The sequence below is a fragment of the Chanos chanos genome, chromosome 4, assembly GCF_902362185.1.
Source record: "Chanos chanos chromosome 4, fChaCha1.1, whole genome shotgun sequence".
Lineage (NCBI taxonomy): Eukaryota > Metazoa > Chordata > Actinopteri > Gonorynchiformes > Chanidae > Chanos > Chanos chanos.
In genome coordinates, this window is record NC_044498.1 from 24,163,615 (window position 1) to 24,190,441 (window position 26,827).

Below are 26,827 nucleotides of genomic sequence, written 5' to 3' on the forward strand. Positions count from 1 at the left end.
GTTGTTATTGTGTCATGCCTTTTTAAAAATAAAAGTAATTTTTTTAAACCTTCCACCACCCCTCCAACATGGGAGTCACACTGTACCTTCTCTCTCTCTTTTTTTTTTTTAAGCGTGTTTACGTATATAACAAACAGTAGCTAACAGTAGTCAATAGGCAAATTCAGTTAATTTATGAAAGGGGCCCAGATTGAGTTTTGGTGTCAGTATGAGGTTCTTTCCATGGATGTGTGATCTATGCGAAGGTTTAACCATTGTGTAATGTTTAATATGTTTCTTGTTTTCCCGTTTAAGAGGATAGTTTTCTTGGTGATTGCTAGCGTGATGAGTGTGGTTTTGGATTGGTGGGTTGATCACAGAGGGGTCCCCGAGCAGACCGAGGGATGGAGAGAGTGGCATGTTACAGCTCATAATAAGGGTTAGTCTGTCAGTAACTTGTCTCCAAAAGTCTGAATCTAGGAATCCCATCTTAGCTTATACATCTTGTGCTGGCTGATATGTGTTCTGTGGATTACTTTATATTGTATTAGTTGAAGGTAAGTGTTGTTAGTCATTGTGAAAGCGTTTCTACAGACTTGAGTTCAGAGGTCTGCATTGGTAGAAAGTGATGGGTCTTTTTCCCAGTCTTGGATGGGAAGGGATATTGGTAGCTCTGTGGATGATGTTAGTTTGTGTAATTTGGAGACAGTTTTCTTGTATTATTTTTTTTTCCATCTCTTCCACTAGTGGGGGTGCATGTAGGTTGTTAATTATTTTAATTTTGGATTTTAGAATGGATTTTGATTGGAAGTACTGAAAGTATTGTTCTTTTTTGATGTTGTACTTTTGCACCAGATCCTGGAAAATAATGAGTGTTATTCTGAAAGATTTGTTGAAGCTGTGTGATACCTCTTTGTTTCCAAGCGGTGAAGTAGAGTGGTGATTTGTTGAGTAAAAAGTCAGAGTTGTGCCATATTGGAATGTATTTGCATGGTGACATCGTGAATTTAAAGATTTTATGAATTTCCCCCCAAGCTGTCAGGGTTGTTGAGATTACGGTATTTCTGAAGCAATCATGGTGTTTTATGGAAGTGCTAAGGAATGGCAAGACGGAGACTGGAATTTCATTGCATTCTGACTGTTCTATTTCAATCCATGGGTTGTTCTGTTGGTTGGGATGAATCCAGTTTGAGATATAGTAGACGTTTGGTACTTCCAGTCCTCCTTGAGATTTGTGTTTCTGTAAAGTTTAATCTGGGGTTGTGTGTTTTTCCAGTAGAATTTAGTTGTTGTGGTGTTGAGTGAATTAAACCAGTTAGTACGGGGGTGAGTTGGGGTCATTTTGAAGAGGTAGTTCGTTTTAGGTAGTATGGTCATTTTTACAGTTGCTGTTCTACCCATTAGAGAGTTAGCCTAAGTTTGTCCAAAGGTTTAAGTCATTTTCTATTGTTTTTAATAGTGGAGTGAAGTTGAGGTGGAACAACTCTGACAGCTCAGCGGAAATATTTTTATGTATTGAGTATCCATTTAGATATCCAAAGATAAGTAAATTGTTACTTGTGGTCATATCTATGATTGCCTTATTGCCTACCAGAGAAATTAAGCAGAAACTGCTATTGCTGATACATAGAGATTAAATGGGCATATTTATGCCTTTATCCTTTGCAATAATGCTTAGAGGAAAAAATATGCATTTAATCCGTATTGCAAAACAAAACTTGCTTAAACTGAGTGCAGATGTTATTGATAAAATGAAACACCCTAATTTCTATGTGTACTGTAGACTGGAATGAACATTGGTGTCTGCAATGAGAATAATGGTTTTTCTCTGTTTCAGATACTCAACGATCAAAATATTCAGGATCTTTGGAATTGATGGAAGAGCATTCCTGGATAAATCACAATGTGTTCCATCCCTGGTCTTCCATCGCCTGGTTCAGATGTGTCTGTACATATAACCAGAATACATTTGAACCCTCTCTGCATACTGGTGGAGTTTTGGGGCAATTTTGATCAAGATCAGAAGCTTGCATATCAGCGAATGAGAAAGGAGATACAGTTCCCCAAAGATGCATTTCATGGTTCGGAGGGAAATCCGGGTGACTTGTGTCTTGTGCGGATTTATGAAACTTGGTATAGGGCACGGATAGTATCAAGAAATGGTTCGCTTTACAGTGTGTTTCTCATTGATGAAGGCAGAACCTTGCGTGCTACTACCAACACACTGGCATGGGGTCAGAGTGACTACTTCCATCTACCTCCAGAGGTTGAGTTCTGTGTTCTTGCCAATGTCTTGCCTCTCTCACCAGAGAACAAATGGTCACCGATGGCCTTTGAATTCTTGAAGACCATTTGTGGTAGAACAGTGAAAGCATTTGTTCAAGATGTTTTGGTACCACATCGAACATTCCTGCTTGACATACCTGGCCTGTCCAGGCAGTTGTATGAAATGGGACTTGCAAGGACATTGTCTGTTGAAAGGTTCAAGGAGTTTGTTACAAGATCATTGCAGTCCCAAACTGAATCAGTGGAGGGTGAAAAGATTTCATCCTTGAGGAGCGAACCAGCAGAGGTTACTGAACAAATCGAGAAACATCAGTGCTACATGTATCCAGAGTTACACAATGAAACTGTGGAAACAGTCATTGTCACAGAGGTTACAAATCCATTCCGGATCTTCTGTCAGTTGAAAGTTTTTTCTCAAGAGCTTAAGAAACTAACTGATCAGATTACTTTCCATTATGAAGGAAGACTTGGAAAGAGTTATTTGAAACCAGAGGTTTTGGGTTCCCCATGTGCCGCAAGAGGAAGTGATGGCAAGTGGTATCGGTCTGTGATAAAGCAGGTCATGTCATCCAGCAGTGTAGTGGAGGTGCTGCATGTGGACTATGGGAGGAAGCAGTCAGTCCAAGTGGAAAATGTCAGACCTTTAGCTTCTGAATTCTTCAGAATGCCAGTTGTGACTTATGTGTGCTCCCTACATGGAGTGACTGACAGAGGTGTTGGATGGACAAGATCGCAGATTGATTATCTGAAGTCCTTGCTTCTCAACAGGACTGTAATTGCCAAATTTGAGTATCAAAGCCTTTCAGAAGGAGTCCACTATGTCACATTGTACGGGGATGGAAATACAAACATCAATAATCTATTCAGTCTGAGGCAGAAGTCTTTAGTGAAGTCAGATGATTCCCAGGGAGACTATTTACTTTGCAAGCACGTTGCACCTCAGAAGTGTCAGAACTTGAAGGCTGATGCAAAATGCACAAATCCACTGTCTTCAGGGCATTTTGATGAACAGGAACCATTTTCCATAGATAGCATACCACTGAACTCATCCCACCTAGCAGTTGTGCATCATGTTGAAAGTCCATCTAAATTCTGGGTTCAAACACAGCGTTTCACTGCAGAGTTTGATCAACTAATGACTGACCTAGCAGAGCTATATAGTGATCTGGACAGTGCTGAGGGAGTAATCAGGGATCCAGTGCCTGGTCTCTTATGTGCGGCTAAATCACAGGATGATGCTTTCTATAGAGCTGTTATCCATGAGGTTTTGGACGAGAAGGCAAAGGTATACTTTTTTGACTATGGAAACTCAGAGATTGTTGATTGCTTTAGCCTTCGAGTGTTGCCCACCTTGTATCAAAAATTACCGGCTCTTGCATTAAAGTGTACACTGTCAGACATTAGACCAAAAGGTGATCGTTGGAGTCAGAGGGCAACATTATTATTTTCAAAAACAGTTGCTGACCGAGTCCTTAATTTGCATGTGTGTGACAAGTCTCAGGACACGTATGTTGTCCGGTTAAGTGATCCAGCTCTAGATGGAGAGAAAGATCTGAGCAAGTTGCTATGCAGTGCTGGTTTTGCATATGCTGAAAAGTTAAGAAAACCTGTGGATAGTACAGCTTCTAGACCACAGATAGTGTTTACAGAGCAAGACCCACAATTGAGACCTGATGTTTGCGAAACAAATACTTGGCCTCTCCAATCCCCTGCTCATAATCCTACTGCAACAGAGAGCAAATCCTCATTCAAGGAGTACCTGTTTCCAATTGGAAGTTCATTGGAGGTCATTGTGTCTTACATCGAAAGTCCAAATGACTTCTGGTGCCAAATGGCAAATAATGCTGGCTGTCTGAAGCTCCTAATGCAAGACATCCAAAATTATTATGCTAACAGTGAATTTCAGCATCCTTTGGAAGCAGCATGTGTTGCCCGCCATCCAGAGAATGGATTGTGGTACCGAGCTTTGATCATCCAAAAGCACCCAACTCCCGAAGTCGATGTGCTCTTTGTGGACTATGGACAGACCAAGAGAGTTGCTGTGCAAGAGATTCGCAGCATAAATCCGGCATTTCTGAAGTTGAAGGGTCAAGCATTTCGATGCAGCCTGTATAATCTTATCCATCCAGCCTCTACTCTAGATTGGAGTGCTGATGCCACAGCACAGTTCCAGGAGTTTGTGGACGTAGCAGCTTCAATGAATGTTGTTTTGAAATGCACCATTTATGCAGTCATGTACGATGCCCACAAAGTGGTTTTCAATGTAGTGGATCTGGAAACCCCTTTCCAAAGTATCTGTAGTCTTCTTGTCCAGAGAGGGTTGGCCAACCGTGCTCCCCCTAAGAAAGCCCCTCTTCCACCTTTCCGCTTGGACACATACTACTACTCCACACACAATATCAAAACTGGATCAGAGGAGGAGGTCAGCATTACCTGTGTGAGAAGTGTCAATCAATTCTATTGTCATCTTAGAAGAAATTCCAAAGACATAAAGAGGCTCTCAGACAAGGTTAACTACCTCTGTCGTCAACTGAAGTTCATTGAGTGTCCCCAAACTTTTGGAACAGTTTGCTTTGCAAAGTACACAGATGACCAGTGGTACAGAGGACAGATTAAGTCAACTAAGCCGTCTATTGTAGTAAACTTTGTGGATTACGGAGACATGCTGGAAATCGAAAGGTCAGACTTGCTGCCAGTTCCCATTGAAGCAGGTGAGATAATGTCAATGCCTGTTCAGGCTGTTGAATGTGGACTCTCTGACATTCCAGAGGATGTACAAAGTGAAGTAAACAGCTGGTTTGAGGACTACGTGATTGACCGCTCCCTTAAAGCGTTGGTAGTGGCCAAAGACCCCAGTGGTAAACTGATAGTTGAGCTTTATGATGGAAAAAGTCAAGTGAATGCAAAGATCCGAGAGAGATTTCGTATTGAGATTGAGAGAGAGGAGGTCACATCCAAGGGAAAGGATTTCAGGAGTAAGAAATCAGCAGATGTGAAGGCTGAAAGGGCACCACATGTGGAAGTTCAGCCTAGACATGAAAACCCTACTCTTAGACATAGGAGAGAGAATTTGTCTGGACAACAATGGAGCCAGGGATACAAGGGAAAACGGAGTGCATCAGAGCCGTTCAAGACCACAAAGAAACGCAGCAATGACCAGAGGCAAGTTTCATCACAGGATGAGTCGGAGCATGCTCAGACTCAGAGAATGTGTTCACATGTACCTGAGCAGGAGAACTCTATAGTTGGTACAGACAATATGCAAACTCATTCTAGACTGGGAGACCTTCCATTAAAAATCTTAAAACCTGGAATGGAAGCTGACATCTTTGTCTCTCATTGCAATAGTCCTTGGAGTTTCTTTGTCCAGTTGGCAACAGATGAAGATGAAATCTACTCCCTAGTTGAAAAATTGAACCAAACCCAGTTAGGTTCCGAGCACATTGATCTCAGTAACTTTTGTGAGGGTGACTTACTTAGTGCCATATTCCCTGAAGATAACTCCTGGTATCGCGCAGTGGTCAGAGAAAGGACTAACAGTGATACAGTCAATGTGGAGTTCATTGATTTCGGCAACACTGCAGAAGTTTCCGGTTCACAAATTTGCGGACTAGCAAAATCTTTCTTGGGTTTTCCCAGGTTTAGTATTCACTGCTCTCTAAGTGAAGTGGATGCAATTAACGGTGAAGACAAGGACACTGTGTCTATCTTCAAAAATGAAATAGCAGAAAATGCTGCCACACTGAAGTGTCAGTTCATCAAACAGACTGACACTAAGTGGGAGGTTAAACTTGAGGCCAGTGGTGCAGAGCTTGGACATAATTCAGTCTCTGAAGACAATCGTGCATTAACAACAATGGAGCCAGAAAGCCTGTGTGCTGTCCAAGAGTTGCCTGCTGGTGATACAGTTTGTAGTTTTTACCGAGAGATGGAGATGTCAGCTGGACAAACTTTAGAGGTTTATGCCTCATCCATAGTTGGACCTCAGTATTTTTGGTGTCAGTATGCAGAATCAGACAAGCTTCAAAAGATTTCTGATGATGTTCAAAAAGCTGCTGAAATACAGAAACCCTTGAGTAGACAGTCATTGTCCCTTGGAAATGCCTGTATTGCACTTTTCACAGAGGACAAATTGTGGTATCGAGCAAAGGTGATTTCCAAACAGGGTGATATGCTATCTGTTTTGTTTGTTGATTATGGAAATGAATCAGAGGTGCATGACAGTGAAGTAAGGGAACTGCCCACTGAATTAGCTGATGTGCCCCCTCAAGCATTTGCATGTCAGCTCGAGGGTTTTGACGTCTCAGAAGGGTCCTGGGTTGATGGTGCTGCAGACCGGTTCTCAGACTCTGTAACTGATAGACTTATGAAGCTCACTGTTTTAAGATTGGGATGTACTGAAGACAAAGAAATACCACATTATGTGAAAGTGGAATGTGATGAGCACGTCGTCAGTGACATGATGAAAGACTTTTGGAAGAGTTTCAATAGTGAGGGAGTATTTTCTGAACCTACTGAGGGATCAAGCGATCTTTCCAATGATCCTGCAGTCCTGGTTAGTGATGTAAAATGTCCTGAAGAGTCGATTGAGATATCCATGGATCATGAGTTCAGCTCTCAGATTTCCGAAGCACAGCCCTCAGAACTAGACTATTTAGATGCCAACACAGAGGTCCTCAGTGAACAGGTCATCACAGTTAAGGCTACAGGTGAAGTCGAGAGCTCAGCTGTAGAACATAATCTTGTATGTGGTCAAAGGAACGATGGAGAATTTAGGTCTGAAATGGAAATAAAAGAGACTGAGGTGGAGGGAGATGAGTCTTTGCCAGTTAAAACAGATCTAGATGGCTTTGAAGTATATGTGGAGAGAGGAGAGCCTGAAAAGAACACGAACACAATTGAAGACTCAGATTTTGGTACTACTTCCAATATCTCTGCTACCAAAGGTCAGTCACTTTCTGAAATTACAGAATGTCCATCAGAGAGCCTACTACATCTGCTTAGTGATGTGGTATGTTTGGTTCAGCCTGTCTCCTCCCAGCCATTGTCACCTGAGTGTTCTGATGAATCAGGTGTCAGCCCGCCTTTCGTGAGCATTGATGCCCTACTGAATGACTCTGATTCTGCATTATACATTGATGAAAAACTGGAGCAGAGTTCACAAGATCAGTCTCACAGTGACCTCTATGAAGATGTTTTCGGAGGTGCACTACCAGTAGAGAGTGTGGAGTCAGAGCAAGCTCTTGGTGAAGAAAAAGGAATTGATGATAACCCAGAGGTCATCAAGTCTGGTAGGTGGTGACAGCTAGTTTGGGAGCAGTGTTGTTTGTGTTTTGATTAGACACATTTAGTGGATGCAAAGCAAATCCAATGCCATTGGATGTGATCAAAATGACCTCTGTTTACGAAACTTGTCTATGGGGCTCTAAGTTTGAACAGCTATATGTTTTAAGTCCAGCTAATGTTACTTATTTAGCAGTAAGTGAGTGAGCAATTCATGTCTGTTTTCATTATGTGAAAAGGATATACTCCATGCTTTTTTGGTAGAACTTTCATTCAGTGAAATCCCAGTGCCTCACTTTTGTGTGTTTTGGTTTACTGATGAAGACCATGGCAACCTGAGGAGGGCGACAAAGATGTACCCTGTTGGCTCCGAATGTGTTGTCTGGTCCCATGCAAACAAAAATTGGTGCCGAGCAAGGATTTTAAAGATCTCCTTGGATTCTGTCTTGGTAAATCTATGTCTCCATGTTATTTACATACAATACCTTTTTTGTTCTTTCTTTTCATTTTAAATTTGAATGGCGGCATGAGTGGTGCTGACTTTTGTAAATCCTGAGAGAATCATTTTGTTTCGTGCCTAAAAGAATCCCTGATTAGTTTTAAATATGCGATCTTAGTGACTTTTATGACTTTAGTGTAGCTTTAATCATTGTTTTAGTGGAGGTATTAAATAAAGGAACTGAGTACATATTTATCTAATATCATTTATTCATCTTTTTATTGATTGACCTTTAGGTGCTTCTCTTGGAGCATGACTCTGAGATGGTAGTTGACCCCTTCAGCATCTTTGAAATTATCTCAGAGGAACCATCACAGGTGCTGAATTAAAAAAAAAAGAAGTTTTTTTGGTTGTTCTTCCGTCCTTCATTCTGTTGTGTCTTTGCTTATTCTTTGATTTGTTGTTTGGTTTTGGTCTTTCTTTTTCGTTAGTTTCGTTCATTCTTCCTTTCTGAAACAAACAAGATTTGTGTCAGTTTATCCATTGAATCATTTCATTTGCATTTTCAGATTCAATGTCTTGAGAGAGGTGCTTCAACTGGTATGTTGTCAACTAAAATTCATTTTTTAGAGGATTTACATTGTTGGTATAACTGGAGTAAGGGTCCCGGATTAACTAGCTGATAGTCAAAGCCATAAAATAATTGAGTAACTAGAATTTTTAATCTGTCGTTTTTATCAGTTACTTAAGAGCACTGCAGAATGTGATCTTGCTGTATCATAACTGTAAAATATGCCACAAGCAGAACTCGTGGTTTTATGATTATGTCCTTTAAAGACAGTATAGTATAGGCAGTATAACTTCACAACATTAAAAGTCTTTGGCATGTTATCTCTAAATTACTTTTTTATATGCTGTGTTTGCTTGGAAATAGGTAAAGTGGATCAAGGTAAACCACATTTAATAAAATGCACAAGTATTCCTGAATTTATTTATGAATAAAAAAAAATTATGTTGATGTTAAAGAGTCTCAAGAGTGTGGTAAGTGACTGGAACACTGTTATGTAGGATTTGAAGGAGTCAGTTTTTCATGTGTGTGAGTGTGTAGTATAGTTTTTGTACCACTGTTAAACCATCTTTTTTGTATTGTGTCCTTTGTCAAAAAAAAAAAAAAGGTTTCTGTTAGATCACTTGGAATTATCAGCTCTTATGTCAAAATCATGGGAAAGTGCATGGGTATTCTGCCTATTATTGTTAATAGATCCTAGCTCAGAGATGGATACCAGGGCAGGTGATCAAGTGGATCTCCAAGATGCTGCCACCAACGAAAAGGCAAGACAGTTAATCTCAAGATTCTGAATATATTTTCCTATTTCTATTTTTGGTCAGTATTTGAACCTCCACACATTGATCATAATGTTCTTTTACGAATTTAAGGCTAAAAACGACGAGACAGATGCTGATGCAGACGGTCGACCTGAGGAGCCAAAAGGTGAATGATCCTGTATAGTTCACTGAATAATAATTTCAGACAAAATCCTTTAAACACAGATCATGGCCTCAGGCTGATGTTGTGCATATTTGTTTACCATGGTGTAACATGAAACCATTTTTTTTTTTATTTAATCTGTGAAATGCTGATTTGTAGATCTGAGAGAAGAAACTGATGAGAGTACAGATTTACCCATAGATTTCTTACATGTTTCTCCAGAGCAACAGAAGGTACTTTTTTTTTTTATTTAGAATTATACATCTACTTTTTGTTGGTTAATGACCCATTGTTCAAAGTACTTCTAAATGTCTTTGACCCAGGATGTTAAAGCAGTGTCTGACCTGAGTGTATCACCTGATGAGTTAAAAGGTAAGAAACATTCCTTATGTGGTGAGGAAGATGAGTTGCAGTGTTTTACCAGTGCTGAGCCAACTAAAGGAACTCGTTTTCATGTCGTTGACTCTGCAGATCAGGATGAGTTGATTGATCGGTTACATAAAACTGAAGCAGAGGCGGACGGGACCATAGAGGACATGGTATCACATCATTTTAAATCTGTATGAAATGAGTCCATAAACTTAAATAATGTTAAAACTAATGGTTTTTTTTTTTCCAGCTTCACAGGGCAACAGAGCAACCGGAAGGCGCTCCTCCTGCAGAGTTACCTTTGGGTAAGTTACAGATTACGTGAGCAGGAATGTATTCTGAGTGTACTTATTGGCTTAAGGAACAAAAAAAACCTGACTTCTTCACCTTTAATGTTTAGTGGGACATTAATACAAGAATCATGTGTGTAGCAGGGATGTTTCATGATTTGATTGATGTTCTTCAAACCAGCTGCTACCATTTCATATTGTAGATGATATGCCCCTGGTGACTCATCTGTGCTTGAAAGTTGAGGACTCATCAGATGATATCATATTTGTGAGCGAGATGCACATTTCACAGTCCGAGGCAGAAGGGACATGCAGTGAAAAGAAATTAACGCCTGAATAATCACAAAGCCAGCTTTAAGAAGGTCAGCTGAGCATGATCCTCAGAAAAGTCATTTCAGTTCTGAGGGAACACTCTGAGATCCAGTGATTCTTTTGTTATTTGTAAATAAGCTTTTGTCAATTCAAATAATATACCCCTCATGCTTAGAAATGACAGTAATTGTTTCGTTTGTCTACTAAAAGCAGTGGAGTAGCCCTGCCCAATAAATGAAACAACATCCTCATGGCTATTAGATGACTACTTCCATGACAGTGAAGTGGCCCATCAGTAGGTGCATGTCAGTTAAAAGCACTTGAATGTTATTTTATGACTATGTGAAATAACATAGTAAAGCTAGCATCTGGATCTTTTTTCCACCCTTAATAACGTTTCTTTCTTTCCTATTGATGTTTCATTGTGACTGTTCTATTACTAGTTTGTATTGTTTACATACTTTGTTTGACGACATGTTTCCAGATCATTTTTGTTGTGTTCTTGGATAACATTCGATTCGGGGAGGATGTATGATGGGATAAGATTCAAGAGTGCTGTTAACATCTTTTGGGAAGAATATCTGCGAAATAAACGAAGAAGTATTGTTTGTTGCCAACATAAGGTCTCTGGTATTTCTTTACTACAAGTTCAGTTTTTACAGCTTGTTCAATCCATTGTAAAATTTGCCACAAAACTTTACATGGCATTTTGTAACAATGTAAAGGTAAATAATGGCAAGTGTCATATCTTATCAACTGTAGTTTAATGAAAATCTCCCAAAACACCATTGACAAAACAGTTCTCATGGCAACATAAGCAGTGCAATAAATTAAAAACCTCAAATTTAAGAGAGATCTTGTCTCATGATAGAGGACTGCTTTTACAGCACTAACTGTGTACTGTTGTACCACTGATATCAAAATGTAGTTTAACGACCCTTTCTCCTCCAACCTAGTATTTGATCTTCCCTTTGATGAAATCATTTATTGAGAATGGTTGGAAAGAATGATCTTTCCATTTGGGGGAAATAGTGGTAAAAAGGATATACATAAAGGCTTGAAGAACAAATTATTGTAGTGTATGAACAAGATGTAAAGGACAGCTTTACATTTTAAATGCAGTGGGAAACATGGTTTAAAAAGGGAAAAAAATCCTTATCCTTATATAACTGTAGAATGCACATAGGACAAGATAGAAAGAGTCAAACATTAGTTAATGCATGGTCTGATTTGAGTAGTCTGTGTGCAGGAAGTGACCACAGATACTTGGTTTCCCATAGATATGTGTTTAAAAAAATAAAAAAAAGTCAAGCACCAGAACATGAAAGGTGCTGACTTCCAAGGCAGCCTAAATGTCAAGGCTGTCTGTGAGAGTCACTAAAAATTTCATTTCTGAAGTTCCTGACTGAGTGATTGCTCTTTAAACGTATTTCAGCACGCATTCAGATTGATGACTGCAGTAAGGTTATGTTTGTGCCTGGAATCAAGTTGTCATCTTTCCCATCAATTAAGGGGTCCCACTGATCAAAGTCTCTCTCAAGAGCTGAAACACAGAATAGATTGATTACAGTCCAGTTGTATGACAATCTGCAAAGATTTAACATATTTACATTACAATATATGTATACCCATGAAACACAGAAAGGTAGATGCAAGTGTTTCCCAATTGGTAACGTTAAATTCCACAGTCGAAATCTAAATTAAAAATACTAGTCAGTGCTCTCTTTTCTGCTTTACGCAATTTCCATATAATTTTAGCAGAACTACGAAACGCTACATAGTTCTATGCAGAGCTAATGCCTCTGTTAGTGAAAACCACCCTTTACAAATGTACTCCCCGCCCTCACATGAAATGAAGAACAACGTTGAAAAAAATGTTAAATAATACCTATAGCAATGAACTGATGGAAAAATAGAAACTTACATAAGTGTCTCTGAAGAAATGCTAGTGAGGCTTTGTTTGACAGGTCCATGGCTATGTGAGGGTCAATCTCCCCTTTAAGCTTTAGAAGCTTCCCGATCCAGGATCCCGTCAGAAAGGTGAAATCTGGAAAACTCTGATGAACAGTCCCCCTATGGTGAAAGGTAGAATGGTAAACATAAACTCAAATCATCAGCAACAAATCATAAGCAACAAATCATCTAACTTCATCAGAATCCAATCTTTTGGTAAAAGCAAAAAACATTCTTGATATTGCAAATGCTTAACCACATTCCAAATTTATTAGAAGTTAAACGATTTTGTGATGTTATGATTTTATAACTTATGTCTCTCTTGGTTAAATTTTTGGCAACAATTCATTTGCTCTGTCATGTTATTTTAGAAACTTTCTATGACGAAAACTATTTCCACAATAACTCAAAACCAGTATCAATATTTAAGAAAAGAAATCTGTGTCTTTGCAATTTCACAAAAAGTGAATTTTTCCCTACTTGATAGTGATCATTTTCCTTGGAATTATGGCGGAATCCAACTTCTTCATTCGAATAATGTTGCCTGCCCACTGAAACTTTTCTGAGTTGATGAAGAAGATGGGCTGTTTTACTCTGGGAAATATCTCCTCATCAAGGGGGAACATCCAGGTGTCAAGGGCAACGCCACACCTGAGAACAGGACCAGCCTCAATGGTGTGGGGGCAGTTTACTCAACATTTGCAAGTTACAAGTTGATCAAGAGGAAAGCACTATAAATCCAGACCCATAAAAAAAGCTCTAATGTAACGGAGAGTTAACTTTGAACTGCATACTTAAACTTGACCTCCTTGCACAGACATTCGATCACTGTCGCTCCTCCAAAGGAATGTCCCATGACTGCTATCCTACACAAATCCATGCAATTCTGAAATGAATTTCAGACATGTTAATACAATATTCACCACTGTTCCCAGTACAACATTCAAATACTAACCACAAATAGTTGTACTAACTACAAAGAGTTACGAGTCTGTTTGGATATTTTTTCCTCTCGTTTTACTGAAGGTTTCCTTGAAATCTCAGGCAACACAAACATGCAACCTACTGGCATTACTGACGTTTCAATGAAGTCACAAAAAGGGCAAAATTGATGAAACTGGACTTCAGTGGATGCATTTACTGTCCCTGCTTTACAGAAGAACATATGACACAACTGTCCAGGCATGTCTGTAGTCACTGTTGTTAATACCATGTCTATAGCTAATCTCTTTTGATGGTATAGCTATTGAAAACCATTCAATGCTCTTGCTTACTGCTCCCAAAGTACGCAATGGTAGACCACAGACTGACTTTTGTTTCACAGAGAGAACGACAATAAGGATTGTATACAGTAGTAGTCAACCTGTAGTACTACTGCCATGTTTATGATTGCCATTTTTTTTCCTCTGAAAAACTGTACACAGCTGGGACTTTAGCATTATTAAACTCTACACAGCTGGGTACTTTAGCATTATTAAACTCTACACCGCTGGATACTTTAGCATTATTAAACTCTATACAGCTGGGTACTTTAGCATTATTAATGTTAAAGACTCTCATTACAGTGCTCACCTCCAATGTTGTCAAGTCCAATCCTGAATGCAATACATTCTCCACAGACTTTCCTGAATTAATATCAGTGAGAATGTCCAGCGCTCTGATACACTCGTCCGCTCTTTGCTTCACCTAATGACAGAATTTTAAAAAAACCCAAAAAAACATTAAAAACCAAACAGTTATAAGAAATACAGTCAGATGTTGTCACATGACAGAACACACCCTTCATTTTCATAAAATCAAAGGCTGAGAAGTTTAAATCAGTGTGGGAGGGGTGGGGTGGGGGATTTTTATATTTTATTTTTTAGGATTCTTAATCGTAGCAATCATCTCTAAAAACCATCTAATGCCACCCCTCTAGCTTAAAACAAGCTACCTTATGGGGATTCATAAGCAAATGTGCATACATATTCTTCTAAAACAGTGTTTTGGTATTAAAAGTCACTGACTTGCTTGTTTCTGAGAGGGAATTCAAGCTCGCCTGGTTTCAGTCGCCTGTAGTACATCCACTCCTCTTCCAGATTATCAGAGGCGGGTGTGGCAGTTTGACAGGAAGTCTGCTCTGCTTGACTCTTCTCTTTGTAATAGAAAGTCGCTGAGGCAGATTCATCCCTGAAATACCCACAGCCAGTATCAGTCAGTGGAGAAAAAAACAAACAAACAACAAACATATATTAAAAACATACACTTGTGCACCACCAAACCAATAAACAAACACGAACAAGCCGCAGCTGCTCACTTTATAAGTTTGGTTAATTATGATCACTATTGCTGTAAATTATAAACAACACCAAAAGATCAATGTTTACTTTCCCCACTCTGAAAAGTCCCGTTTTGGTAGCAAACAACAGAGCTTCGCTGGCGTGTTTACATGTTTGTATACACAGGCAGTCACATAAATAGCCATTCTGAATGGGCGAGTGGTGCACTCACAGCCCTGGGGTCAGGACACAGCCTCCCAGAAGGCCTTTATGCAATAGATACAAACTCACCAGTCACTACTGGTAAGAATGTGATGACCTAGTTTGTCCCATTGTCTGCACTTACTTTGACATAAACAGAAACTTCCCCTTACACAGGGACCAAAATTAAATCAGTCAGTTGTGTTCTGATGCCAAAATTAAGGATTTTGAAATGATTAAGTGTAATGCTTGTGCTTTAGTGGTAGACAGAAATTACCTGTGCTCAACTGAGGCGACAATAAAACCCTGGGAGGCCATTTCGACACATATGGCTGAATACACTGTTCTGTACAATGAGATAAACCAGATATATAAGCACTGGATGACACAGTGATTGATTCAGTGACAGTTCACTTAAAAGTGAGCACATAAACCATATACATACCTGAAGGCCCCAAGTCCGTGAGAGAAGATAATGACTGGGTATTTCCCACCTGGTTTAAATGATGCATTCCAGGCAGCAGGGATTTTAAAGGATCCTGAAAATAACTTGATTAGATGGGCCCCGAATAAAACACAGGAACAGCAAAGTCTTGCCGCAGGTAAAATTCTTATTATAAGTAAATATTTCACAAAGACTGCCCTCTGCATTTAGATTAGTTTGTGACAAACTAAAGAATATACATAGAGAGAGGGAGGAAAAAAACCTATATGTAATAAACAACTGCAGTAAACGCAGTAAACTGAGACTGTCTATCAAAAGTGTGGTCTGAAAGGACTGAATAACTCTGAACAGTGTGAGCAGCACTGTGATATTTCATCTCTGAAAGATGACAATACACGCATATACTCCTGTAAAATAAATTCATAAATAAATATACAATACCGAACAGGTAGTTAAAAATCCTTTCACTCAGGGTTCTATTCATTTTCATGAAGTCTGCAAGTCCACTGAAGTATTCCCTGCGTGGTATCCAGTCTGGGTTTTCGGCACTGTCTGAAGCTTGGCACGGGTAGTAAAGCCGAAAGAAAGTCCCCTGAAAGATTTCAGCAACAGTTTCATGGTACAACAAACAGGAAAGGGGTACCAACTTTAGGAGGCATAATAACTAGCAAATTTTAAAATTAATTAAATTAATATTAAAGTCAATATCAAAAGAGATATACTCAGAAAAACATTTAGCACTTAATCTCTCACTCTATCAGAAAGAACACTCTGTTTTATATTCATTAACTACATAGTAACAGTATTTAAATAAAGTTTTATTGTTCCAACTGATGTTGTAAGTGGGGGAAATCAATCAGTAACATCAAACTAAAGAGAAATAACATTCATCAGACAGTGAATACTACACACTTGTAAATTCTAATTCCTTAAAGTGATCAAATAATTGTTATAAAGAATATGTCAAAAATAATAGACTGCCAGTTTATAATAACTCAATTTCAATGTTAGGTAGAACTGTTTGACTCAATTTGACTGGGCAGACAATGAGCCATGAAGCCTCCCCACAGTCAAGCCTCATATCTGTTATTACCTCACTTGTGTGCACCCCACACTGGAGCAAATGTCACTAATGGGACACAGGCTCCAACAGACATACATACACACACACACGCACACACACACACACACACACTGCCAGTTCTGAAACCAAGAGTGGTTAGCAAGAGTTGGTCTGTTTCTGTAAACTCAAATAAAATAAATAAAATAAGCATGTCTGACCATGACAAACAATCAGGGTTTCATCATCAGTGAGACATACATATGAACTTGAGAGCTGAAAAAAGATAAAAGCTGATATGCATGAATAACTGCTTGCTATCTAGGTATCGTCTGTTGCTCTTTTTTTTCCCCCACCGTCTAAGTAGTGATAAGGTCAACCCAGGTTACACTGGCAGGGACCTCTTTAAGAACTGTCATTGTTCTGTTGGCTGATACTGATCATTACGAATACTTCTACAGAGACAACCTCATGTTCGGCAGAAGCCTCATATGCTCCTTGCGCAAAGAGGACATTGTTTACCTGTACTGTGTGGCCCACCATGACATCCGTGCATCCCACTTGATGGGGTCCCTTTCCTGGAGGGACACCCAAGCTGTTATTATGGCCACCGTTGTTTCCCATTGCAAGAAACGCCAGTCGATTCCACTTGTGACTGTAGCTTAAAGCTGACAAACAGGAAATGAACACATCATTACAAAACACATCTCGCATACACAAGACTTCACAATTACGGAAAGCCACAGCCGTGTGACAAGTTCTTGAACAATTTCGGAGTCATCGTTACCTAGCTAGGACAGACAAGAGTTTCAAAATATTGATAGTAGTTTTGTCTTGAGCTTCAATTTCTGTGTATGTCGATAAATCCCCATATAAGTACGTGACTTATCGTTTAGGTGAACAAAATCAATGTTAGCAGATTTAGTTAGCTAATGGGCATACTAGACATATAGCGGTTTTAGTAGCTTTAGGGAGAAAGGGCAACAGTTTAATCAACGGTTCGTCTCTGAGTTTGTCACTCTTTATCTTAAAAATTACAGTGTACACTAACGTAGACCGCTGAGATCAGAAGAACTGTAATTGGGTGGAAGTCTTAAACATGACTCCTGTCCCTATGAACTCTTATTTAACAGAACTGACAGCAAATCAACCAGCTAATGATTACTCTCCAAGTCGCACTGACCAGTGAAAGAGCTTGTCATACCTTTCTTCGACTTTGACCATTCGTATATCCTCTTGACCAAAGTCAGTTGTATAAATTTACTGAAGGTAAACATCCACCAAGGTTTCAGTCATCCACACACTAGCCGTTAGCAGCCCATATGTTCAGTTAATGCTATGTGTCTGCAAAGAAGCTAAAGGGAGGAGCTTAACTTACTGCATTCCCCAAAACCAAATGAAGAAGGTCAATAGCAGCAATGACAAGACTATGTATTAGGGCATCAAGTCTGATTTTAAACGCAAATTTCAATTAAATTAAATAACTTAAACATTGTATTTTTCAAAGAAATAGTAAAAAAATATATATAATTCGTGGCACGTTACATAGAAAACAAAGAGCTTTCGTGTCAGTCATGTTCATAAACACTTATTTTAATCCCTAAATTTGCACTAAGGAGTAAGGCGTTGACATTTGCAGATCGACAAATATTACCAAAAGATACATCCATTCTTCTTCATTTAAATAGATAGATAGACTCCAGGTCAGGTTTATCAACTTAACCACAACTGCTTTGAGTCAACTTTAAATCCAGTGCAGCGGACCACGTGGTGTCTGGCTACACTTGTAACACATTGCTGTGTCCAGCTGTGTAAGGGCAAGTTAATTATTAATTTAGTACCCTGGATAGACGGACGCTCTCTCACCACACCACCTTTACGCACAACTCAGGAAGTATGACAGATAGCTGAACTTAATCCAATGTAGATTCAGTATAACTCCTTTTGTGGCATGAACATGAATCCCGTACTTTTGGTCATACGGTTTAATGGTGGGTTTGTTTGTTTGTTTTGGGTTTTTTTTTTTTTTTTTGGTTGCTTGTTTCCTTTATGATGTGACACATCCGCACAAAATGTAGCGTTGTTTTGGTATTTTAACCAGTTTGCTGAAACCAAATTTTAAACAAAGGAAAATAAAGAAATATTTCCAGTGGTTGTGTCTGTACTTTATGTACCATAGGACCTGGGTATGACCCTTTCCTCTCCCTTAATATTCTTCCACAAGAATACTGACATGCTCCTGTGTGCCCCCAGAGCAGGGTGACTGCTAATTATAAACAGAGGACATGCAAATAGTATATGACAACAGTTTGCACATTTATATTTCTGATAAGCAACAGCACAAATCTCTTATGGGTATGTGGAGTGTGTTAATGTTAATGTTGGTCGGTCCTATCTATCAAAAGTACCAAAACAAACTTCACACAACTCTCACAACACACTGCTCCTAGCTCAGACTGTGTGCGCTCACCGGTGTTGAGATGGGTTAAATGCAGAGGCTCCATTACACTGCTCACTGCTCGTTGAGTGTGTTACAAGTAAAGTCAGTTTTGTTTGTTTGTTTGTCCACTTGAGCTTACTAAACCTCCCCAGCAAAACCCATCAGACTAAATGAAAGCTTCAAGCAGCTCTTTAAATAGCTTTCTGGGCCATCTCCTTGATGGCCCAGTAAGTTGTGAGTGGGCTATGCTCAGTTACTGCGGGTAAAACCTCTTTTAGTTGTGGAATGTTGTGACAGTAGTACAGATAAATTGCAGTTAATGGTTCACAGTCACTGAATATTGGGCTGAATACAAGTATCACTTCATTTGAGAATCTGAACCCAGTTAAGTTACAGCTCTTCTGAAAAACTATATGTATAACTCAGCGCTCTGAACACAGGCTAGAAATTATTCAAAACAATTCTTCAGTAGTCTTAATAAATATTAAATTATGGCATTAAGCAAGCATACTTATACTCTTTGAATTAAATTGTCCTAGATAACTAAGTTCTTTGTTCATCACAATCAGTAAACTTTATCTCATTCAGTAAACTAGGAAATGATTTTTCACATACTCAGAAATAGAAATGCAAATGTCAGTTTTAGTACAACAATCAACCTAGGCGCATTTGCTACTCACACACATACAACATCTAAACTACACACAGGGTGACTAACAAACTAGACAGTGACAACAACCTCACTATTTTCAGAATACCTGCATGGAACAACCTTATACATGTGTTAATTATTACTCAGAAAAAGGCGCACTTAACCAAAAGAATCCAGCTGAGTGATGTTCAAGTGGAGCTACTTACACTAATGGTAGTGAGGAAATGAGTAGAAAGGGAGAAGAGCAGGCCCAACTCAGTGACGATCGGGTAAAAAGGGGGGAATTATTGGATGGTCGCTGCCGATGGGACTTTGGTTCGGAAACAGATGAGGGTTTTCGCATCAAGGATCTTCCAAAGTGAGGAGACTGGTCAGTTTGTCCGTGGGTGATGAGTCTAAGATGCTCCTTGGGCTTCTTGAATGTGGTTTTTGGCTGTTGTCAATTCCAACTTGAATTCAAATATCAAGAACTGAGTTGAAAGTAACTATTCATTTTAAGTTCAATTCAGCATTGACTCAAAACCAGATGGAATAATATCAAAGTTCACGGATATAATGAATTTCCTTTTACCTGAGTTTTGTACACTTACGTGCAAATGCTCTTCAATTTGCAATTTTCAATTTGCACTTTCAAATCTCAGTGCAACGACATGCACTGCGATTTTAACCAGTTTTTAAAACAAACAAGATGGAGGCCTCCTTGTCTATCTAGACTGCTGAAACTATAGGAGAAGTGATCGTTGAAAAGCTGTTGAGAACCTGTTAGCCTTATTTAATAGAGCTAAATGTCATTTGACTGTTTTTGGACTTTGTAAACTTCCTGCCGGTGACAAGTATGTTAATGATACGATCTAACAGCTCTCTATATCAGACCACAAGACAGCAGATCACATTGACTGTGGGATGACATGAGCACACTGTGTTATCGCCATACCAGGTCAAAGGAAAAAAAAAGTATTTAATTTGAATACTTTAGCAAGTTTCCGTTGTTTTTCAGAGACAGTATCTTTATGTCAGTCATTTTTATTCACAGCATGTTGTCTCCATGGCCCTGATCAGATAACTCCTTCAAAGCCCATAATGCCACCATTCCAACACTTGTGCATCTCCGCTTAATTTAGCTTAGTATGCTGCAGTAGATTAGAACACTGATCACATTTTAATATCTGTGTCATGTTTTTATGATTTCATTATTGCCTGATATGATAGCTTCCTATTCTTAAATGATTTTGTCAGCTGAATGCTGAGATGCTGAAATGACAGTTTATGCTTTTGTGTTGAGATGTGAGCTCAGATAAACCAGATCACTGGTAAGACATTTCAAATAGCTGTCTACAGTCCATAATCTGGACTGTCGTGTCTGTAAGCTTTCCAGCATGAACGTTAAGTTACACTTTCTTGATCCCAGCAAGGAAACTGGTCCTCTGCATTTCAGTCATTCTAAGTAGCTACTCAGAGGCAGTGGTCAGCCAGAGGAGACCCACAAAACACAGGTAGAACACCCAAACCACACAGAGAGGACCTGGATCAGGACTCATACCCAAATCTCTTTACTGTGAGGCAACAGTGCAAACCATTAGTGGTAAAGGTGGGATAGCGATAAAGTTATTCCCTCCTACAGTGGATGCAGCTGGTAATATTTTGTGAGTAATCTATCCACAACTTCAGATAGACTGAGAACTTTAGAGAGGAAATAGTTGTCGGGGGCCCCAGTTTTGATATGTTCAAAAATATCAGGTACCCCAATTTCTCTGCATTATGTAAAGGACTATAGGCACAGCATCTGTGAATTTGAACAGGAGAGGTTTTTCCCAAACAGATGAAGAATAGAACCGCTCTATGAATATTTATATTTATCAGTGTTTTCTTTGAAATTTCTCAAAGGAGCGCACAGTGCATAGTTGAATATGAAAAGGACTATAAAACCTACTGCGCAGAACACTGAATTGTGAAAGCAGTATTTGTCTTATCTTGATCAGTTGTCTTTAACTGCACCATATTTACTTACATTGTACCGAAGAGCACGCATGCTTTGCTGGTCGTAAAACAATACAGTCACCATCAGCAAAATGCTTCAAGGTTTTTCATTACTTGTGAGGCCATAATTCACATAATCAAAGGCTAAAGTTCTCACTAGCTAGTTTACCTTTTAATCAAAGGTAAAATTCTCAACCTCAGCCATTCTCACAATGTCTGTGTGGAACCTACTCTTCTGTTTGGTGCTAGTTGCAGGGACCAGCTCCCGTTCTGTGAGTGATTAAATTCTTATCCGTACTTACCACTCTCGCTGCTAGAATTTTAGAGCATATGGTTGTTTCGTGGGTATCTCTTGTTTACTGAGTACCAAATACTTTTCTCTCTCTTTTTGTCCCTGTTTAGATTCCAAGATTGTCTAGAGTGTATGGTAAGTTCAGTTAGCTATCCAGATGTCTCAATTTGCAATTATTTTTTAAAGTTTTTAAAACACGAGAGATTTCTTGTCTTTTCACAGAGGTGGAAGATGAACCGAATGTTAATCCGTTCATTAACTTGGGTGAGCATAGTTTCTTTTTATTTATTTATTTATTTTTCTTTAAATGTTATTGTTTGTCTGTCAAGTTTAACATTACTGTTTAAACACATCTAACACGCACCATGTTTTGAAAACTCCATACAATAATTTATGCTTTTTAAACTGAATTTCAAAATGATCTTGGTTTTTGGTTCTCAGGATCCAAAACGCCCTTGATTGAGGGAGACATTGCCTTGCCTGTAAGTGCATGTAACTCCTTTAAAATTAAAACCACATTAGTGGTTCAGCTCCTGTAATCTCAAAGACTTTTTCCTGTTAAACCTCTGTTTGAGTGCTGATTGGTCCTATTTTGACCAGTCTTCCCGTAGTGCTCTAATCAATACAACATACAGATGGAAGTTTCCGATCCCCTACATCCTGTCCGACAGCCTGGGTAGGTGTCAAACGAAAATTTACTGTGATGAATGAATGCTGTCATAACTGATGCGGTGATTCCCAACAACAGTATACGATATATCCCTTAAAAAACTATGCACACCTTATGTTCTGTTGTCATTATCCAATACTTTTTACAAATGTTTTTTCCATGCAATCTGTTATTCATTTTTTGTGCTTAGACCTGAACGCCAAAGGAGCCATCTTCCAAGCGTTTGAAATGTATCGCCTGAAGTCCTGTATCGATTTCAAACCTTATGAAGGGGAGAAGTCCTATATCAAGTTTGAGAAACGAGACGGGTATGACTTAATCAAAAATAATAATTAATCATAGAGTTAAATATTGTTTGTCTTGCACCATCAAACAGTCCAAAGGTGAAAACATGTTTTAAGTGGCCTCTAAGGACTTTTTCCTATTCACTGTTTTCTTCTTTGTCTTCCAATAGTCCTGGAACAGATAGGCTCAAGGTTATTCATATTCATATTCATATATTTTTAGTACTTTCTTCTTCTTGTTTTTTTTCCAAGCACCTTGTTATGTGTATTACCTGAGCAGCTGTGGCACATCATTTTTATCTGGGATAAATAAATCAAATCATATCTTATCTTTACTCCATATTTTATTTTTGTCCTTTACTTTCTCAGGATTATATTTCAACACTAAAGGTTTTACTATCATGATTTTTTATCAGCATGTTGACATAATCAAAGGTATTTTATCCTATCCTAGAACTGTGCACTCTGAATATGAATTAGAGCACGGCCATATAAAATTCATAAGACAGTGAAAATGACAGTGACAGTTTATAGATTACTTAGCACTCTTGCTCTGTCAGTGGGGTAGAGAATATCATGCAAATTATGAATATGACAGGAAGAGAATGCGTGTGGGCTTTCAACCTGTCTCTCCTGTCCGTGATGTTGTGTCCAGATGTTGGTCCATGGTAGGGGACCAGCAGAATGGGCAGGTCCTGTCTTTAGGCTCAGGCTGTGACCATAAGGCTGTAATTGAACATGAGCTCCTTCACGCCCTTGGTTTTTACCACATGCAGTCACGTCAGGACCGAGATGACTACGTTAAGATCTGGCTTGATCAAGTTCTCCCAGGTTAGCCCCATCAGAGAGATTTCATCCAGCTTCTTTACTCTTTACTGAGAATTTAAAATAGTCAGTCATTGTTATTTGAGGGTAGAGTTCTGATTTGTTTGCATCACCAACATCTCTACAGATTCAATACACTATTGTGTTCCAGTGTAGCCTGAACTTGGTGTGCGTTTTGGTTTGATTTCTTCCTTTTCAGGCCTGGAGCATAACTTTAACAAGTACGACGACAGTTTCGTGACGGACCAGAACACTCCTTATGATTATGAATCTGTCATGCACTACCGTCCATTTGCTTTCAACAAAGACCCTAACATTCCTACCATTACCACCAACATCCCAGAATTCTTTAACATCATCGGCCAGTATCTGGATTTCAGCGAACTGGACGTTGTGAGACTCAATCGAATGTATAACTGCAGTAAGAGCTTAAAAAGTATCATTTAAATTTTAGCAATACTCAATCATTTCCAGCATCCCCACACACTGACTGTAAACATTTAGTGTATCTTTTTTCCTCTCAATCCACCCACCATAAAGTTTTGTATTTATTTTTTTTAATGAATACACACCTACCCTTTTGTAATTTATTTACAAAGTGTTGACTAATTTGCACAACTTGCACAGTGTTAGCATGTGGACTGCTTACTTCCAGCTTCCCCTCTTACGTTACTGGACCAGTGTACTTTTGAGTACATCAACGTGTGCGGAATGATTCAGAGCTCCACTGATGATGCTGATTGGATCCACACCAAAGGCAGCCCTGGTTCTGAGGACCACACTCACCTTGGACAGTGTAGAGGTAAGAGTGAAGCCATTACCTCACATTTGAAAAGATACATCAAACCAGTCATTTGGCTAACATGTTGTGCCTTATTTTCCATTTCCCCTTTCTCTCATCTTTTTTTTTCAGATGCAGGATACTTTATGCACTTCGACACTTCAGTAGGGAAGGCAGAAGAGTCTGCCCTTCTCGAGTCACGGATCCTCTACCCCAGGAGAAAGCTGCAGTGTCTTCAGTTCTTCTACAAAATGTCAGGGAGCGTCAAAGACAGGCTGGTTATCTGGGTCAAGATGGATGATGGCACAGGGACAGTTCGCAAACTAATGAAAGTGCACACGATTTGGGGTAATTATTTTCAGACAAAATTAAAACTGGTGACAAGGCAGGAGTTTTGTGTATGTAAACTCAGAGCTATGGAAAGTACCTCTGAGTGAGCTATGGAAAGTGATCTGGCACCCTATAGTTCTCATATCATTTTAATTCTTACAGTTTCTAACTGTTGGTACTAAATCTCATTAATTCCAGTGTTGGAATAGTAATTTTCTCATGTTAGAAGATTCTACGTTATTTTCACCTCTAACTATGCTTATTTGCGTTATACAGGATTACATTTCTTCCTGTTTAATACAGTATAAATTAAAGATAACTGCAATGTACAACCAGTAGACATTACAATGCATTATATTTACATTGGTGTTTATATATATATATATATATATACATACACACACACACACACACACACACACACACACACATATATATATATATATATGTTTGTACATATGTTCCTGTGTTTTTTGTGTCTCTCTACCCTCAGCTGATGGTAATCATGCATGGAAAATTGCACACGTGCCAGTGGAAGTTGGGGCGAAATTCCGTTATGCATTCCAGGCTGTGCGGGGAGATCCAAGTGGATCAAGCGGTGGCATTTTCATCGATGACATCAGCCTGACTGAGACACGTTGCCCTGCTGCTGTCTGGCAGATTCACAATTTCTCCCAAATCTTGGAGACTGCCACTGAAAGCACATATCTGGACAGCCCTCGTTTCTATAGCCCTGAAGGCTATGGTTTTGGCGTCCATGTGCGACCTTATTCAGGATACTCTGATTACACAGGCAACTACACCGGCCTGTACTTCCACTTGGCTAGTGGTGAGAATGATGTGGTCATGCAGTGGCCAGCCTTGGACAGACAGGCCACTCTTGTGGTGATGGACCAGGACCCAGACATCAAGCTCCGCATGTCCTCCGCTCGCAGTTTGACTACAGATATGGCCACCAGTACGACAATTTATCATTACCCCTCAGTTTTATGCAGATTTTTTTGTCAAGTCTCTAATGGAACGTGAAAGTTTAAATAACTAATAAAAGAAAGTTGGTCCAAGGATTGGATCCAATGTTCTGATGGACTTTCATTTCTGTGTTACAACAACAGTAATTTTATGGTTGTCTATGGACTTAAACAATTTAATTCAGATTGAAACTGTAGACGTAGTGATACCTGAAAATATAAATTGATTCTACACACTTTTTGGTGCTATGGTGGCTGTCTTCTGAGCAAAGTTTTTGTTTTTTTTTTTCTTTTGCAGCTACCGATGGGACACTGTTCTGGGACAATCCAACAAAAGTGGGAGCGTTTGACCCTGAATGCAAGTGTTACAGGGGTCAATCAAGAGGGTGGCGCAACTTCATCAAGCATTTTGACTTGCATAGACGGAACTATCTAAAAAATGATGACCTCATCATCTTCATCGATTTTGAAGGTCAGTGTAAGCTGAGAAATATGAGCTTTTTCAAGGAGCTGATCATGATTTCCTAAAGCTTTTGACATCAGCAGAAAGTTTTGGCTTAGACAAATGTACAATCATGATCAGTCATTGGCCGATGTGCATCTATCCATGCTTATCGCCCTAATCAGCACAGATAGCACTTTATAGCTTATTCTGATGGTAAGGTCACAGCAACAATGCTATCTTTTCTAGACTTAACGCCGCTGAAACAGTCTGAAGTTCCCATCGTACCACAGCAGTGAGAGGACAGACAAGGTGAGTTCAGCATAAGACCAGAATGTTGCAGATTAGCTCTTTACAGATCACCAATTGCTATCATAAATTTGACTGTATAACTAGACCCTCTCAAATTAAAATACTAATGATTGCTCATGTCAGACTGTAATTTTTTCACTTTTTAGCCACCACTCTGTGAGACACAACAAAGACATGCCAAAAACCCATAATTTTCAAAGTATCACTTCAGTCACTTTACTCAAAAACAACATCTTGTCAAACAGTCCTCATAACTGTACCTGTTCAGGGGAAGTTGAATCCGTGAGGAAAATGCTTACACTATCCGCGTGTCAGCCTTAATGTCTCAAACAACATGTCTTTACTGTGAGAGACCAACACTTTGCTTCCCAATGCGTCATTGCCGTGACGCAGCTGAGCACACGGTAAAAAAGTGGAAGTGAAGAACTCATACACAGTGTCAGTTGGCACTGTAATTACTGCAGTCTCATTCTTTCCTGTCACAAGACAG

At 39.2% G+C, this 26,827-nt stretch overlaps 3 protein-coding genes across 5 annotated transcripts; 2 read left to right on the forward strand and 1 right to left on the reverse strand.

Moving 5' to 3' along the window:
* Positions 1-1,882: 1,882 nt before the first annotated feature.
* Positions 1,883-9,487, forward strand: tdrd6a (tudor domain containing 6a). Its single transcript, XM_030772193.1, has 4 exons — positions 1,883-7,556; positions 7,873-7,997; positions 8,284-8,364; positions 9,425-9,487. The coding sequence occupies exons 1-4, from the start codon at positions 1,883-1,885 to the stop codon at positions 9,485-9,487; spliced, it is 5,943 nt and encodes a 1,980-aa protein (XP_030628053.1).
* Positions 9,488-11,194: 1,707 nt separating this feature from the next.
* pla2g7 (phospholipase A2, group VII (platelet-activating factor acetylhydrolase, plasma)) lies at positions 11,195-18,106 on the reverse strand. Of its 3 annotated transcripts, none has more exons than XM_030771985.1 (11): positions 18,019-18,106; positions 16,887-17,032; positions 15,746-15,896; positions 15,305-15,398; positions 15,137-15,205; positions 14,407-14,569; positions 13,973-14,086; positions 13,195-13,286; positions 12,881-13,051; positions 12,372-12,520; positions 11,195-11,990 (listed from the first exon to the last, which is right to left on the reverse strand). In XM_030771985.1, the coding sequence occupies exons 1-11, from the start codon at positions 18,032-18,034 to the stop codon at positions 11,890-11,892; spliced, it is 1,266 nt and encodes a 421-aa protein (XP_030627845.1). In that variant the 5' UTR covers positions 18,035-18,106; the 3' UTR covers positions 11,195-11,889. The 3 variants fall into 3 exon arrangements, with proteins under 3 accessions (XP_030627845.1, XP_030627844.1, XP_030627847.1); XM_030771984.1 differs by lacking the exon at positions 18,019-18,106 and adding an exon at positions 17,569-17,775; XM_030771987.1 differs by lacking the exon at positions 18,019-18,106 and adding an exon at positions 17,152-17,223.
* Positions 18,107-21,645: 3,539 nt separating this feature from the next.
* On the forward strand, positions 21,646-26,324 carry mep1a.1 (meprin A, alpha (PABA peptide hydrolase), tandem duplicate 1). Its single transcript, XM_030772194.1, has 13 exons — positions 21,646-21,705; positions 21,836-21,860; positions 21,948-21,989; positions 22,167-22,207; positions 22,326-22,401; positions 22,586-22,703; positions 23,335-23,510; positions 23,704-23,925; positions 24,160-24,306; positions 24,418-24,633; positions 25,109-25,573; positions 25,882-26,055; positions 26,275-26,324. Exons 1-13 carry the CDS (start codon positions 21,646-21,648, stop codon positions 26,322-26,324), a joined length of 1,812 nt encoding a protein of 603 aa, XP_030628054.1.
* Positions 26,325-26,827: the final 503 nt, after the last annotated feature.

Excerpts from the sequence above, each read along its gene's own strand:
- mep1a.1 (XM_030772194.1), top strand. The coding sequence starts at position 21,646 with ATGTCTGTGTGGAACCTACTCTTCTGTTTGGTGCTAGTTGCAGGGACC. Across the intron at positions 23,511-23,703 it reads GCTTGATCAAGTTCTCCCAG|GCCTGGAGCATAACTTTAAC; the intron begins GTTAGCCCCATC and ends CTTCCTTTTCAG. Across the intron at positions 23,926-24,159 it reads CAATCGAATGTATAACTGCA|CTTCCCCTCTTACGTTACTG; the intron begins GTAAGAGCTTAA and ends GCTTACTTCCAG.
- pla2g7 (XM_030771984.1), bottom strand. The coding sequence starts at position 17,641 with ATGTTTACCTTCAGTAAATTTATACAACTGACTTTGGTCAAGAGGATA. Across the intron at positions 14,570-15,136 it reads GTCGCCTCAGTTGAGCACAG|GGATGAATCTGCCTCAGCGA; the intron begins GTAATTTCTGTC and ends TGGGTATTTCAG. Across the intron at positions 12,521-12,880 it reads AGGAAAATGATCACTATCAA|GGGGACTGTTCATCAGAGTT; the intron begins GTAGGGAAAAAT and ends CTTTCACCATAG.
- tdrd6a (XM_030772193.1), top strand. The coding sequence starts at position 1,883 with ATGTGTTCCATCCCTGGTCTTCCATCGCCTGGTTCAGATGTGTCTGTA. Across the intron at positions 7,998-8,283 it reads TCTCCTTGGATTCTGTCTTG|GTGCTTCTCTTGGAGCATGA; the intron begins GTAAATCTATGT and ends ATTGACCTTTAG. Across the intron at positions 8,365-9,424 it reads TCTCAGAGGAACCATCACAG|GCTAAAAACGACGAGACAGA; the intron begins GTGCTGAATTAA and ends TACGAATTTAAG.